Source organism: Callorhinus ursinus, unplaced genomic scaffold (genome assembly GCF_003265705.2).
Source record: "Callorhinus ursinus isolate GAN/ISIS: 27379988/994484 unplaced genomic scaffold, GSC_fseal_2.0 scaffold21, whole genome shotgun sequence".
In the NCBI taxonomy this organism is placed as follows: domain Eukaryota; kingdom Metazoa; phylum Chordata; class Mammalia; order Carnivora; family Otariidae; genus Callorhinus; species Callorhinus ursinus.
In genome coordinates, this window is record NW_027397083.1 from 1,949,131 (window position 1) to 1,964,713 (window position 15,583).

At 38.9% G+C, this 15,583-nt stretch overlaps 1 protein-coding gene across 1 annotated transcript in view; it reads right to left on the reverse strand.

Moving 5' to 3' along the window:
• Positions 1–1,127: 1,127 nt before the first annotated feature.
• Positions 1,128–15,583, reverse strand: part of LOC112829701 (fatty acid desaturase 2-like protein FADS2B) — a 35,000-nt gene continuing 20,544 nt past the window's right edge. Inside the window, exons 6-12 of the mRNA XM_025879424.2 lie at positions 14,927–14,987; positions 7,504–7,580; positions 7,228–7,325; positions 6,136–6,232; positions 4,228–4,307; positions 2,610–2,735; positions 1,128–1,179 (exon numbers count right to left, since the gene is read on the reverse strand). Of these exons, the coding sequence (XP_025735209.2) occupies positions 1,128–1,179; positions 2,610–2,735; positions 4,228–4,307; positions 6,136–6,232; positions 7,228–7,325; positions 7,504–7,580; positions 14,927–14,987 (591 nt within the window). The remainder of the gene's footprint in view (positions 1,180–2,609; positions 2,736–4,227; positions 4,308–6,135; positions 6,233–7,227; positions 7,326–7,503; positions 7,581–14,926; positions 14,988–15,583) is intronic.

The window sequence follows — 15,583 nt, forward strand, 5'->3', positions numbered from 1 at the left end:
TGGAGAAAGGGAATGAAATACTTCCTGGTAGCATTTCAGACAACAGATTACCCGTAATGCTGACTTGCTTGGAGCTGCAGATGGAAATTTGTGCTGTTTGTTTTCCCTCCCCACAGCTAGGGTCAGCTCTAACATGACCCCATGAATAGATGAGCAAAAGCACAGTTGCTAGATATCAGTATGGTGCTGAGAGGGTCCACTAATGCTTCTAGCATTGAAACTCTCTTGTCCTAACATGTGCTTGCTTAATTCAATGCTAAGGTTAAAAAATGCCTTGACACAGCCCAATGTCTACATTACAGAAAACAAATGTCTTTTCTTCATCAGAGTTACCCAATAACAAGGTGTAGTAATTCTGCTCTGGTGGGTAAGGATTAGACAAATCAATCAGATGCTCAGTGACAGTTGATACTTTAGCAGAAGACCAATAATTTTAAAACATAGAACCTTAACCTCCTTGATCAGTGGTTATTGGGCATGGATATAGGGAACTCCTTTAAGAAATTTTATAATTTAGAAGCAAAATATATATACACATCAATTACACACATGTAGGTACAATAATGAAAATCCAAAGTGAAGATTGAAACATTTAAGGAGGCTTTAATGTTAATTAGACTCATTTTTTAAAGAAAAGGAGGCTCACACATTTAAGTAAGGAATAAACAAAGATTTGTACTCCAATAGAAATTTCCTAAATACACCATTCTCTTCTAAGAGCAATTGCAGTGTTTCCCAAAGTGCCCATCAGAGGTCTCTCCTTTGGCCCACTTCTTCCTATACCCACCCCATCAGTAAAATTTTGTCTGGTTCCTGTGCTTATGTCACAGTGATGGAGATGATCCAATTAGGTCTATTGGTAGGACTAAGTTCAAGGTTCTATTGAAGAAATAAAAGAATTTGACTCCCATTCCCCTTTTGTCACCCTAACCACCTTGTGTTTCCATTGCTTTGCATTTGCAGAGAAAATCTTCAGGGAAGGGCTTATCATGTATCCTTGGAATTCACACTCCTGGCACCCTCAATTATGCCAGTGACACCAGCAGGTAAGCAGGAAAGATCTCTTGTACATTCATGAACCCTCTTCAGAGATGCAGCTACATGTGTGTTAAGGTTGATGCTCTTTTTCATGTTTTGTAATAAGCATCCCTCCAGAGGGCTGCGGATTTCTTCAAGGCCCTACAGGAGAGGTAAACAAAATCATCAGTAGGTGAGACTTTAATGTACAAGGAGTTTCTCCATATAACATGTGATCTTTTACTTGATTCAGGGCAATGTTGTCATTTTCAACTATATCTGATAGACATTTTTTTCTGTTGCCCAGCGAAGGGAGTCAAATACACTGCATTGTTTTTTAACAGATGAGTTCACCTTTCCTATAAGGAAGAGATTGAGTTTTTATTTCATTTTATTCTCTTTTGTACTCCAAATCATCAATTGTTCTTTTTTCTAGTATTAAAAAGTCTCTGAGTCCCTAAAGATAAAGCATATACCTCTATACCAACCCATCCTATGTCTACCCACCTATTATATTGTATAACATGAAGGATATTTTTTTAGGCTTTGGGGATATAGCAATGAGTAGCAGAGACAGGAGTCCCATCTACATGGAGTTCTTGGTCTAGGTTGGGAGACATATATTAAATAATATAATCCATAATGTTATTTAATCATGATTATGATAAAGGTCACAAGTGAAGAGAAGCAGGTGTTGCAAGAGTGGATGATAGATTTAGTCCTGGGGGTGAGGGGAGACTGAGATGAAGAAAAGGCATTTATTATGAGCCTTGGAAAGCAGACGGAAATTGAGAAGGTGATATGAGGGGAGGTAGTGGGCTGAAGAACATTCTAGGCAGAAGAAAAGGTGGCAAAGGACAGGAAATGGTAAGGGGCAGAGAGTTCTGTAGCAACTGAAGAGAAGCCAGATATCTGGAAGGCAGAAGAGGGAAATGGGAGTGGTGGGGAGTCTGAAACTGGGAGCACTGTCAAGAGGTCAGATCAGGCCAGGCCTGGCCTTGTTGGCTTCATTCAAGACACTGGTATTTTCTTTTTTTTTTTTTTCTTCCTAATTGAAAAGAAAGAGAAACTTATTACACCCAGATCATGGGCTCTTAATTTTTTGTAGGGGGGTGTGAATACACCAAGATGAGTACAGATTTTCAGTTCCAGCAGGTTTCTCTGTTCTTGGTCAGTTATCACTCTCTGATCCACACATTTATGTCCCTGGACCCTGTAGGCATCTAAGTTTGTAACTCTGAGCAAGATGATTGGAGAGTCCCCTCCAGCACATAAATTATAAAGCCTGATAAGGCTCTGCAGGGGATACAGGGACAAATAACACAGATCCCTGGTCTTAAGAAGCTTGAAATTTAGTAGGGAAGCAAGGCATTTTCACTAAGAAGTACCTAGAAGGCAGTAGGAACACGGTAAGAATTATTTATTATCATTGCATTGTTGATGTTGTTCCCTGAAGGGTCTCATGTCCATGCTGGGCATACAGATGCCCTTCAATAAATAGTTGTTGAGTAAATGATTCACAAGGTAGTGACAGTCTAGGGACCAGCAGGGTGGGGAAATAAGTGCTGTGAGCTGAAAGACTCTGTAATTACCTGACAATATCTCCAAATGCTTCCAACATGGGCTTACTCACATACGGCAATCCATGCTTGGCACACAGTGACCTCACCAGGGGTGCCACCTTGTGATAATTATGGCGTGGCATTGTGGGAAAGAGACTAGGGAAACAGAGACAGGAGATATAAAACTTAGATCAAAAGATCTTAGATAAAAGCCTGAAGGAGTTTTCTTTCCCTATTGCTAGATAAAACTCTATAAGCAATGCAGACTCAACCTTGACATTGTACAGTACTTCTGTTCCAGGAAGTTCAAAACTCTTGTCAAAACACTCTAATCTTATCTCTTAATCCTCTGCAAGCCCTGTGGGTGGCAAATGTTTGGGAAGGTCTAAGAGAATTACCTCTATCAAATATATTTATTTTTGGCCAGGTCAAATGAAAGTAGAGGGCTTTCTACCATTTTGAATTACCTAGAAAGCTGGAGATGACCACCCCTCTCACTCTTCTGTCTCTCTCTGTATATACATTTAACTCCTGTACAATGAATATGTTGAGTATTCAGTAAGTTTCAGAGTTTCAGTCAAGGTATGTGGGGGAAAGTTCTAGGATAGAAATAAGAAGTGAGGAGAGATGGGTTTTATCCAAGGCTTTCACTAATCAGCCAGATGAACTTCTTGGCCTTTAACCTTCTCTTTGATAAAATATGAATAATAATCTTTACTGTTTTGCTGAGATTTTAAAGATTTTATTTATTTATTTATTTATTTAATTTAGAGAGAGAAAGTGAGAGAGAGAGAGGGCATTGGGGGGGGGCAGGGGCAGAAAGAGAAGGAGAGAATCTCTAGCTGACTCTGGGCTGAGAGCTGAGCTCAGTGTGGCACTTGATCCCATGATGCTGAGATCATGACATAAGCCAAAATCAAGAGTCAGATGCTTAACTGACTGAGCCACCCAGGTGCCCCTTGCTGAGATTTTAAAGGACTAACAGGAGAGAAAGAATGAGAAAATCCCATGAGTAATTATAAGATCTTTTTCCTTCTCTGACTATCATGGATATGGCTTAGATGAAAAGGATGTGGAAAGTCTCTTCCTTGAATATTCTGGAGAGACTGACTTTCAAAGTACTATCATTTTTTCTTTCTTTAGTGCACGTCCACCTAACTGCCCATTGGTAAAGTATTTCCAGATATCATTTGGAAATTGCAGCAGGAATGGGATTTCATTGTTAATTGTTTTGTAACCTCAGCTCTAAAGATTTAGATTGATATTAATATTAAATCTTAATTAAGTTTCAACACAACTTGGTTACACAAGTATTATGATTTTTCTTGGGTTTTGCCAACAAACCACATGTAAAAAGAAAACAAAACAATACAAAAAACAATTCCCAATTCCCAAGTCCTTGGGGATTTAGAAAATGGGTCATTGGTATTTTTTTCAAGATTTCACTTCCTTTACTCACAATTGTTATACCTTCTTTTCTTTCTTCCCTTCCTTACCATTAATGTTTATAGAAAGATAGCAGCCTTTAGAAAATTCTAGTTCATTTTTTCCCTCTGAAATCTTGAGTGTAGGGCTCTGCTCTGGACTGTATGGGGGGACTGTTCTAAGTGACAGCCCTTGCCTTTTACCATGGACTGTTATTACTCACTGGTGCTCGATTTGGAAGTTCAGGTGCCCAGTGAACCAGTCATTGAAAAAGGACTGTTCAACATTACAGGTGGCCAAGACCTGCAAAGAAAAATCTTACATTAGATGTAAATGAGCCAAGTGTTAAAGAAAATATTTATTTATTCCTTTAATAAGTTAATTGTTCAACAAGTACCTATTTTGTGTAAGAAACTATGAGGGATAAAAAGATACACAGTGTAAGGTCTCAAGGAGCTTATGATTTAAAAAGGTAAGAAGACATTTTGCTAAGAAGTTTATACAAGGCAATAGATATGGAGAAGTATGTGGGACCTGAGGGGCTAAATCACCATCAGCCTTCGGACACAGAGGGCTAAGTTTTCATGGATGAGGACTCTGGCAGAGGAAAGTGGGATTGTAGGATTTTGGTAGAGATTGTAGGGGTTAGAATACCATTTCCATAGAGTACACTTGAAGGACTTCTAGATGGGAAGTAAGGCATTCAATTGTTCCAACCCTGGGTTCTGGGCATAGAAGTGCATTTCAGTGTAAGTAGTTTTCTTTGTAATCTAATATATTTTATTTTATGAATTTAAAACCCTTATCCTAGGAAGGGGTTCATGGGCTTCTCCAGACTGCCAAGATTAAGAATGCTTATGAGTGTTATTTTATTCAACACCTTTCTAAGGTTTAATTCTAGCTGGGGTTGCCATTTTGAATGTTATTATTGTGGTTGTTCTATGTCAGTGTTTCTCAAAGTGTACTTCAGCACACATTGGGGTTCTCTAGGATCCTTTCAGGGGAACTGCAAGGTCAAAACTATTTCCAGAATACTTCTAAGATAGAATTTGCCTTTTTCATTTTCAAACTCTCATGCCTGTACAGTGGATTTTTTTCCCCAGAGGCTTCTAAATATGGGATGGCATCATCAGTCTGATGTTTAAAGTGTATTGATTGGTTTTATTTTTGTTATTTTAAAGTTAATTAATAAATGAATGTTTTAAAATTCTTTTTCAATTTCAAATATAGTAAATATCAGTGGATATAATCTACATAAACAAAAGCTCTTTGATGTTCTCAGTAACTTCTAAGAGTATAAGGTGGTTCCGTGGCCAAAAAGTTTGAGAACCAATACTCTATGCTCTAATTGAAGGTCCACTGAATTTAAGAATGAGCTTGGAGAACAAAGTGGTATAATAACAGGATTCTCCAGTTAATTATGACACAGTCAGTGGAAAACTTAGAAGGCTGGGGTATTCTGCACTGATCATAACTCTGTTAATCATTAACAGCATGCTCAGAGAACATGCCATGTCTCCTCTCTGGGCCTTTCTATCTATACAATGAAATGAGGTGAATTCCAGGGTCCTTCTCGGTGTAAAATTCATTTTGTAATTCTAGGAACTCAGATTCACTTGTAAGACTGTGTTGTGTGGGGGATGGGTCAGCAAACTTTTTCTATAAAGTGCAAGGCAATAAATATTTTGATTCTCTGTCATAGTTACTCAGCTTTGTTGTTGTAGAAGGAAGGCAGGCATAGAAAATATGTAACTATACAAGCATGGCTGTATTCCAATAAAATTTTATTTACAAAAACAGGCAATGGGCTGGATTTGGCCCTTGGACTATTAGTTTACTGACCCTTAGTTTAGAGGAATGGCTTTGAAATCAGACTGCCTATGTGTAAAACCTGCTTTCTACCACTGACTAGCTGTGTGATCTTACACAAATTACTCAACCTCTTTATGCCTTAATTTTATCATCTATGAAGTAGTAAAACCATAGCACCTATGTCATGTAGTTACACGCAAAGCAGTGGACAGTGCCTGGCCCCTAGTAAGCATTCCACAAGTATAAATTATTATTATTTGAGGTAACCAGACTAAATCAGTATGGTCTCAAGGATCTTCTCTTAGGAATTTCACATTACCTGGGTGCTGAACCAGTCCCGATGCTCCTCTCTGCTCATTTTCATTGGTATATGGCTCATTTGGGTAACATATGTCATCCAGGGACTTTCAAGAAACCTTTCAGAGAATAAAAGGAGGAAGTAATGACTCCTTGGGGTATTTCAGTTCCTATCACTGGGCTTGTACAATTGCTGGCAGATCTGGCGGAGCATTGGAAGAAATGGAAGGGAATCAAAGATTCCAATAAGATGGTAGTCCTTTGTTTCCCTCTTTGGAGGCCCTTTATATAGAGAGCTGACACACTAGGCTTTGGTCCCATGACCAGCCTTGCAGCCTAATGTATGGGAGCAGTAACCCCAAAGTTTGCTGCAGCATTGGCCCAAGGATCAAAAGATACCTAGGACATATGCAAAGTGATGACAACTTTGGCTTTGTCATCAGATAGAACTGGATTCAAGTTCTGGCACTGGCACTGGCCCTTACTTGCTCTATAACCTTGACAAATGATTTAATCTTTCTGAGCTTCAGCTCTCTTAGCAGAAAAATGAAGATGATGCTATCCTACATCATCAAAGGATTGTTCAAGGATTACATCAAATAGGATAATGCAGATAAATCCTTTATCCAAGTGCCTGATGTATAGTAGCTGTCAATATCCTTATTATTATGTAGGGTTTAGAATAATAATGTGAAAGAATGGGCAAGGAATAAATTGGAAAGTTGAAGAGAGCTCTCTGGTCATTTTAGTTTTGGGAAAAATCTCTAGTCATAAAATAGCCAGTAAAAATTCCTGTCCTTCCATTATTTTTGGCAAGGATTATGGTGTCCAGTTGGATTACAATTCTAAAGAAATTGGGGGTCAGATGGAATTTTGCAATTGGGAATTAAACATGTGGAAAGAAAAGGACAAGATCCGGCAAAGTCTTTTTCCAAGGAACTTTTCTTATTCAACTATTTCAACTTTTTTTTTTTTGATAGTTTCATGGAAATGTCTCAGTTACAGAGAATTGGGCCTGCTGTCCCAATCTTCTGCTAATTACAAACAGCTCAGATAAGGAAGGTAAGAGGATCATTTAGGTTATGGGAATAAAAGAATACCCTTGCTTTCTTACTTGACCACATATATGAGCAAAATGGTTCCGAAGATTCCATAGAAGGGGCCTAATGTGATGAAATAGCGGATGTAAAAGCTGCTGACCCAGGCAATGTCCTGCAGAGAGAATGATTGACAGTTAAATGTCCTGGGCACAATTTCATTTCCCCTTCATTGGGCAAGGGCTAAGTCTTATGCCTTATTAGTCAAGGAAGCTACATCTGGAAGGGACTGAGCATTTTCATGTCCCTTTTTCTATCTCATCTAGCTTCAGAGGATGAGTCAAGTTACTCACGTCCCAATACCTTTGGCAGTACATCAGTTGCATGGATTTCACGTTGAAATATACAGGCATGAGGAGGGGGATCCCAACTGAAAAAGAACAACAACAAACAAATATGGTGAGTAAATGAGTAGAATGTGACCCAGTGCATGTCACTCCTGGAATGTTGCCCTGAGAAGCGAGGCAAAGTGGAGATCCACAGCCTGGACTCCATGGGGGTCTTTGAGTCTCTGAGGCTGAAACAGGAATTGGTTCAAGCTCTCTCAAGAAGACTAAGGAAGCTTTGAAAATTTGAGTCATTCTTGATAGAGGCATCCCAGAAAGGCTTCTGCTTTGAACTTTCATGCTTTCTCAAGGTACATGGAATCCTTCAGTCCATCACAATCCTTAGGATTGGGCCCTGTCACAATATGTCAAGGTGGTAGAAATACAGAAGCAATACTCATTTTCTGACCAGATGGTTATTTACCTGCTTCTCCACCAGGACCAGTGAAGCTGCCTAGAGTACAAAGGAGTCTAATGGAGTCCCTCTGAGTTTTGACAACTCTGTCCTTGACCAGACTTTAGTTAGAGCCTTCTTTTTCAACTAGGTCTCACTGTTGGCCTCCAGACTCTCAAACTCTACAAACTCTTAGCACAAATAATTTTGTCTATACCCCACACTGAGAGACTAGTACAACAGGAGCAGAGTTTCTAACAGCTCAAGGCCACACCTTTGGGATGACCCCAGACCCTTAGAGGTCTGCCTGAGAAAGTTCAATACTGCCAAAACTGACTATAGGTCTCAGACCTTCCTTTTCTTAGAGTATTTCTGTTAGAAAACCTACAATTGTAAAATCCTTTCTCTGTCTCTTTGAAATGGATCTCCTACAACCCAGAAATATCTTTCTCAAGGACCTGGGAGTCATTCCTTTGAATATAATTGTCCAGGATATGCCCTGTCTCCCAGTCTCTCTGTGGGGAGGAGGAAGTGGGATCCTAACTTTCATAAGCACCAGGTAGCAGACACAGATGGCTTAATCACACTGACCAACTTTCCCTCCCCTCAATGTCTCTTGGTAATTTTCTTAGCACACCCAGTGTTTAAAAAAGTCTCCCACCTTTAGTTTTAGCAGAACTAAGCTCAGTTTATACTGAAGTCCTTTTCCCCTACTACAGAAGCCTGAATAAAATCTGTCCTGTCACCTTTAAAAAATTCCAGCTCTGTTTCTCTTTGACAGTTTGAGCATGACGTACTTGTACCTGAGATGCTAAGTTGGCAATTGAAGGAAAAGGACACAATGAAACAGCTCCCAAGGGCAGAGTTCTGTGAGATGGGCATTCTGCAGTGAATCCACACCATCCCTTTATTGCTCATAAGCTAAGGTCATATTGTAGCACTACAGACAGGGAAGAAGGCTCAGAAAAGAAATTCCAACACCTTTTTTCTTATATGAACACACCTCTGGTTAGGCTGGAGATGAGCTACCTTTCAAAATGGGGCACTGATATCCTCATTCCTCTTTTTGGTTGTGCAGGAGAAGGAGAAGGTGACTATCATAGGAAGGGGCTGCAGAATTCCAGCAGTGGAAGGGGCAGCAGTGGGGATTGACCCCCATACCTCAAAAAATGGGCCCACAGGCCATCCTGGTCAGGCATGTTACAGATGACTACTGGTGCCCAACATTTGGGCAAATCAGATAATCTGCAACAGAGTCTCTCAATCCCAGCAATGTTGGCATTTTGGGCCTGGTAACTGCTTGTTGTTAAGGGCTGTCCTGTGTATTGTAGGGGGTTTAACAGAACCACTGGCTTCTACCTACTGGGTACCAGCCCTATCCCTTCCCCTCCATTGTGTTAACCAAAAATGTCTTCAGACATTTTTGTCTAAGTCCCACTGGGACAACATTTTTCTGGTAGAGGACACTGATCTACAGGAAATATTTGGGACCTTCCCTGATTTTGTCTTATTTCTCAAATGTGTAAGCATTTTTTAGATGACTGTATTTTAGGGTTCCATGAAAACTTTCTTTGTGAACTGCCATGAATTTGATTTTGGTTAAGAAGAAAGCATTTTTAATTCTTTCAAAGAAGCAGCTTCTAGTTTTGTTGATCTGTTCTACTGTTTTTTTTTTTGATTTATATATCATTGATTTCTGCTTTAATCTTTTTTTGTGTGCATTTTTAAAATTTTATCATGTTATGTTGATCACCATACATTACATCATTAGTTTTTGATGTAGTGTTCCATGATTCATTGTTTGTGTATAACACCCTGTGCTCCATTCAGTACGTGCCCTCTTTAATACTCATCACCAGGCTAACCCATCCCCCCATCCCCTCCCCTCTAGAACCCTCAGTTTATTTCAGAGTCCATAGTCTCTCATGGTTCATCTCCCGCTCCAATTTCCGCCCCTTCATTTTTCCCTTCCTACTATCTTCTTCTTCTTCTTCTTTTTTTTTTTTTAACATATAATGTATTATTTGTTTCAGAGGTACAGGTCTGTGATTCAACAGTCTTAGACAATTCACAGCGCTCACCATAGCACATACCCTCCCCAATGTCTATCACCCAGCGACCCCATGCCTCCCACCCCCACCACTCCAGCAACCTTCAGTTTGTTTCCTGAGATTAAGAATTCCTCATATCAGTGAGATCATATGATACATGTCTTTATCTGATTGACTTACTTCACTCAGCATAATACCCTCCAGTTACATCCACGTCATTGCAAATTGCAAGACTTCATTCCTTTTGATGGCTGCGTAATATTCCATTGTGTATATATATATATATATATATATACCACATCTTTATCCATTCATCTGTCGATGGACGTCTTGGTTCTTTCCATAGTTTGGCTATTGTGGACATTGCTGCTATAAACATCGGGGTGCATGTACCCCTTCAGATTGCTACATTTGTATCTTTGTGTTAAATACCCAGTAGTGCAATTGCTGGGTTGTGTGGTAGCTCTATTTTCAACTTTTTGGGGAACCTCAATAGTGTTTTCCAGAGTGGCTGCACCAGCTTGCATTCCCACCGAGAGTGTAGGAGGGTTCCCCTTTCTCCGCATCCCCACCAACATCTGTCATTTCCTGACTTGTTAATTTTAGACATTCTGACTGGTGTGAAGTGGTATCTCGTTGAGGTTTTGATTTGGATTTCCCTGATGCCGAGAGATGTTGAGCACTTTTTCATGTGTCTGTTGGCCATTTGGATGTCTTCTTTGGAAAAATGTCTGTTCATGGCTTCTGCCCATTTCTTGATTGGATTATTTGTTCTTTGGGTGTTGAGTTGGATAAGTTCTTTATAGATTTTGGATACTAGCCCTTTATCTGATATGTCATTTGCAAATATCTTCTCCCATTCTGTCGGTTGTATTTTGGTTTTGTTGACTGTTTCTTTTGCTGTGCAAAAGCTTTTTATCTTGATGAAATCCCAATAGTTCATCTTTGCCCTTGCTTCCCTTGCCTTTGGCAATGTTTCTAGGAAGAAGTTGCTGCGGCTGAGGTCGAGGAGGTTGCTGCCTGTGTTCTCCTTTAGGATTTTGATGGGCTACTGTCTTACATTTAGGTCTTTCAACCATTTTGAGTCAATTTTTGTGTGTGGTGTAAGGAAATGGTCCAGTTTCATTCTTCTGCATGTGGCTGTCCAATTTTTCCAACACCATTTGTTGAAGAGACTGTCTTTTTTCCATGGACATTCTTTCCTGGTTTGTCAAAGATTAGTTGACCATAGAGTTGAGGGTTCATTTCTGGGTTCTCTATTATGTTCCATTGATCGATGTGTCTGTTTTTGTGCCAGTACCATACTGTCTTGATGATGACAGCTTTGTAATAGAGCTAGAAGTCTGGAATTGTGATGCCTCCAGCTTTGCTTTTCTTTTCCAACATTCCTCTGGCTATTCGGGGTCTTTTCTGGTTCCATACAAATTTTAGGATTATTTGTTCCATTTCTTTGAAAAAAGTGGATGGTATTTTGATAGGGATTGCATTAAATGTGTAGATTGCTCTAGGTAGCATTGACATCTTCACAATATTTGTTCTTCCAATCCATGAGCATGGATTTAATTTCTCTTTCTTCTGTCTTGTTGTTGGTGTATTGGAATGCCACTGATTTCTGTGCATTGATTTTATATCCTGCCACTTTACTGAATTCCTGTATGAGTTCTAGCAGTTTTGGGGTGGAGTCTTTTGGGTTTTCCACATAAAGTATCATATCATCTGCAAAGAGTGAGAGTTTGACTTCTTTGCTGATTTGGATGATTTCTGCTTTAATTTTTATTATTTCTCTTCTCCTGCCGGATTTGGGCTTTATTTGATGTTCTTTTTCTGGCTCCTTCAGGTGTAAGGTTAGGTTGTGTATTTGAGACCTTTCTTGTTTGTTGAGAAAGGCTTGTATTACTATATACTTCCCTCTTAGGACCGCCTTTGCTGTATCTCAAAGGTTCTGAACTGTTGTGTTTTCATTTTCATTTGTTTCCATGTATTTTTTAAATTCATCTTTAATTTTCTGGTTGACCCATTCATTCTTTAGTAGGATGCTCTTTAACCTCCATGTATTTGTGTTCCTTCCAAATCTTTTCTTGTGATTGAAATCAAGAAATCAATCCTTTTTACAATTGCAGCAAAACCCATAAGATACCTAGGGATAAACCTAACCAAAGAGGCAAAGGATCTGTACTCTGAAAACTATAGAATGCATATGAAAGAAATTGAGGAAGACACAAAGAAATGGAAAAACATTCCATGCTCATGGATTGGAAGAACAAATATTGTTAAAATGTCTATGCTTCCCAGAGCAATCTACACATTCAATGCAATCCCTATCAAAATACCATCAGCATTTTTCATAAATCTGGAACAAATAATCCTAAAATTTGTATGGAACCAGAAAAGAGCGCAAATCGCCAGGGGAATGTTGAAATAGAAAACCAAAGCTGGAGGCATCACAATTCTGGACTTCAAACTTTATTACAAAACTATAATCCTCAAGACAGTATGATACTGGCCCCCAAACAGACACATAGATCATAGACCAGAATAGAGAACCCTGAAGTGGACCTTCAACTCTGTGGTCAACTAATCTTTGACAAAGCAGGAAAGAATATCCAATGGAAAAAGGGCAGCCTCTTCAATAAATTGTGCCAGGAAAATTGGATAGTCACATGTAGAAGAATGAAACTGGACCACTTTCTTACACCAAACACAAGAATAAACTCAAAATGGATGAAAGACCTAAATATGAGACAAGAATCAATCAAAATCCTAAAGGAGAACACAGGCAGCAACTACTTCCACCTTGGCTGCAGCAACTTCTTGCTAGTCACGTCTCCAAAGGCAAGGGAAACAAGGCAAAAATGAACTATTGGGACTTCATCAAAATGAAACACTTTTGCACAGGAAAGGAAATAGTCAACAAAACTAAAAGACAACCTACAGAATGGGAGAAGATATTTGCAAATGACAATCATATAAAGGGCTAGTATCAAAGATCCATAAAGAACTTATCAAACTCAAGACCCAAAAAACAAACAATCCAGTCAAGAAATGGGCAGAAGACATGAACAGACATTTTTCCAAAGAAGACATCCAAATGGCCAACAGACACATGAAAAAATGTTCCACATCGCTCGGCATAAGGGAAATCCAAATCAAAACCTCAATGAGATACCACCTCAAAGCAGTCAGAATGGCTAAAATTAAGTCAGGAAACAACAGATGTTGGCAAGGATGCAGAAAAAGGGGAACCCTCTTATACTGTTGGTGGGAGTGCAAGCTGGTATAGCCACTCTGGAAAACAGTATGGAGGTTCCCCAAGAAGTTAAAAATAGATCTACCCTGTGATCCAACAATTGCACTACTAGGTATTTACCCCAAAGATACAAATGTAGTGATCCGAAGGGACACCTGCACCCCAATGTTTATAGCAGCAATGTCCACAATAGCCAAACTATGGAAAGGGCCCAGATGTCCACTGACAGATGAATGGATAAAGAAGATATGGTATATATACACAATGGAATGGAATATTACTCAGCCAACAAAATGAATGAACTCTTGCAATTTGCAATGACAAGGATGGAACTAGAGATATTATGCTAAGTTAAATAAGTCAGTCAGAGAAAGAGAAATACCATATGATTTCACTCATATGTCGAATTTAAGAAACAAAACAGATGAACATAAAGGAAGGGAAGAAAAAATACAGTAAGATGAAAATTGGGAGGGAGGCAAACCATAAGAGATGCTGAACTCTAGGAAACAAACTGAAGGTTGCTGGAGGGGAGGTGGTGTGGGGAAGGGGTATTTGGGTGATGGGCATTAAGGAGGGCACTTGATATAATGAGCACTGGGTGTTATATGCAACTGATGAATCACTAAATTCTACCTCTGAAACTAAAAACAACAACAACAACAACAAAACATTTTTGCTTATGATATTTTTATCAGTATCAGAATTATTTAGCTGCCTATTGTCTTTCAAGCTTGAACCCATATTCAGATTTATTATATATATATTTGTACATACATGTGATTTTCACTTATATTGGGTGCAACTATCATAAAGAATTTCCAGTGACTTGTGTTTATGAGGTGGGAGTTTAAACATTTGCAAGATTATTGAACTTCAAACATTGAATAGAAATGCCAACTGTTCTCTACTGAGAAACTGAACAAAGTTCTATATCTTAACAGCTATGCTCTTCTTGAGAGCTTTTTGATGTCAATGATACCAGCTTAGAAATTAAAAACCCTTTATCTTACAAAATACACTTTGAAAGTTGGAAGGTTTTTTGTGTGTTTTAAAGCATCTTTACAGTTGATTGTTCAAATATTGGCTTTCTGTAAAAAAAAAATCATGCTAATTTTAGGCTGTTTGTAGTAGACTATTAATAAATTTTGCTGCTTGGGCCATTTTAATTACTACCTTAAAAGTAAAATATATACTGACATGTATCTACATGTCTCTGTCCACCAAAATATCTTCTGCAGCTGTAGGTAGGCCATGGGAGTAGCCATCTCTCTTTCACACAGAAGCTTTACAGGTGCCTTTTATTCCCGAGACTACATTTTCTGGCTTCACACTGTCAATCCTCTGGCATTCTTTTCTTATCTCTTTTTCTTCCCTATCCAAATACCACTATTCTTTTCTTCTTGAAAGGTGGTGAGCCTTTCAAAGACAAGAGTCCCAGATGCAAGATCCCTTGATTGGCATTGTGACTTCCATCTCTCTTGAAGCATCTCATGAGATGCACATTAAAAATGTCTATTTGCTTTTCCATTTTCCTTTTCAGAGTTTTGCTCCAGGAAGCCTAAAATAAGACATGCTGCTTTTCCCAGTCACAAGAAGACATGGGCTGGTCTCTCTGTGAGAGCACTGCAAACATGCCATCTGGCTTGACTTGATGGGATGATAAAGAATGTGGCCTGGAGCCACTTGGAAACTCACCCATGTAGAAATACAGGTGCTGCTTTTCATAGTCGATGTATTTGATTTTCTTCTTACCATACTGAATGGAGAGAGAAATAAAACTAAAATAAGAGACAAGACTTCTGGTCATTACACTTAAGGACAACGCTGTGTGTGTGTGTGTGTGTGTGTGTGTGTGTGTGTGTGTGTGTGTGTCTAAAATCTCTATAGAAAGAGCCATCTGGTCAGAGTTTGTTGGCTGTCAAATTTGAGGCACTAAAAGAACCAGAACTGTAATAAGAGGAAATACTGAGGCATCTTTTTGCTTTAATTAAATGTGGGTAATTCTCGCATTTGACTATGGGGATAGTGATTAAAAAAAAATTCCCTATGGAAGCCATTTTGAAACTTTTTGTACTTATATGGAGTGGAGTGGTGATCAAAAGAGATATTTCTGCTGAGTTTTCCTAGCTCATCTTAACTGTGGTGTTTAGAATTCTGCTTGAAGCCCAGTCTCCATCTCCATCCATTCATCCAACAGCTATTTATCAAATGATCATGTGGTAAAAGATAGAGGCATGGCCCCTCTTATCTCTCCCATCTTCTCTCCTTTATGTTCTTATCATGGATCTCACACTGTGATTTACTATTTTTTTTAAGATTTTTAAAATATATTTTTGAAAGAGAGAGAATGAG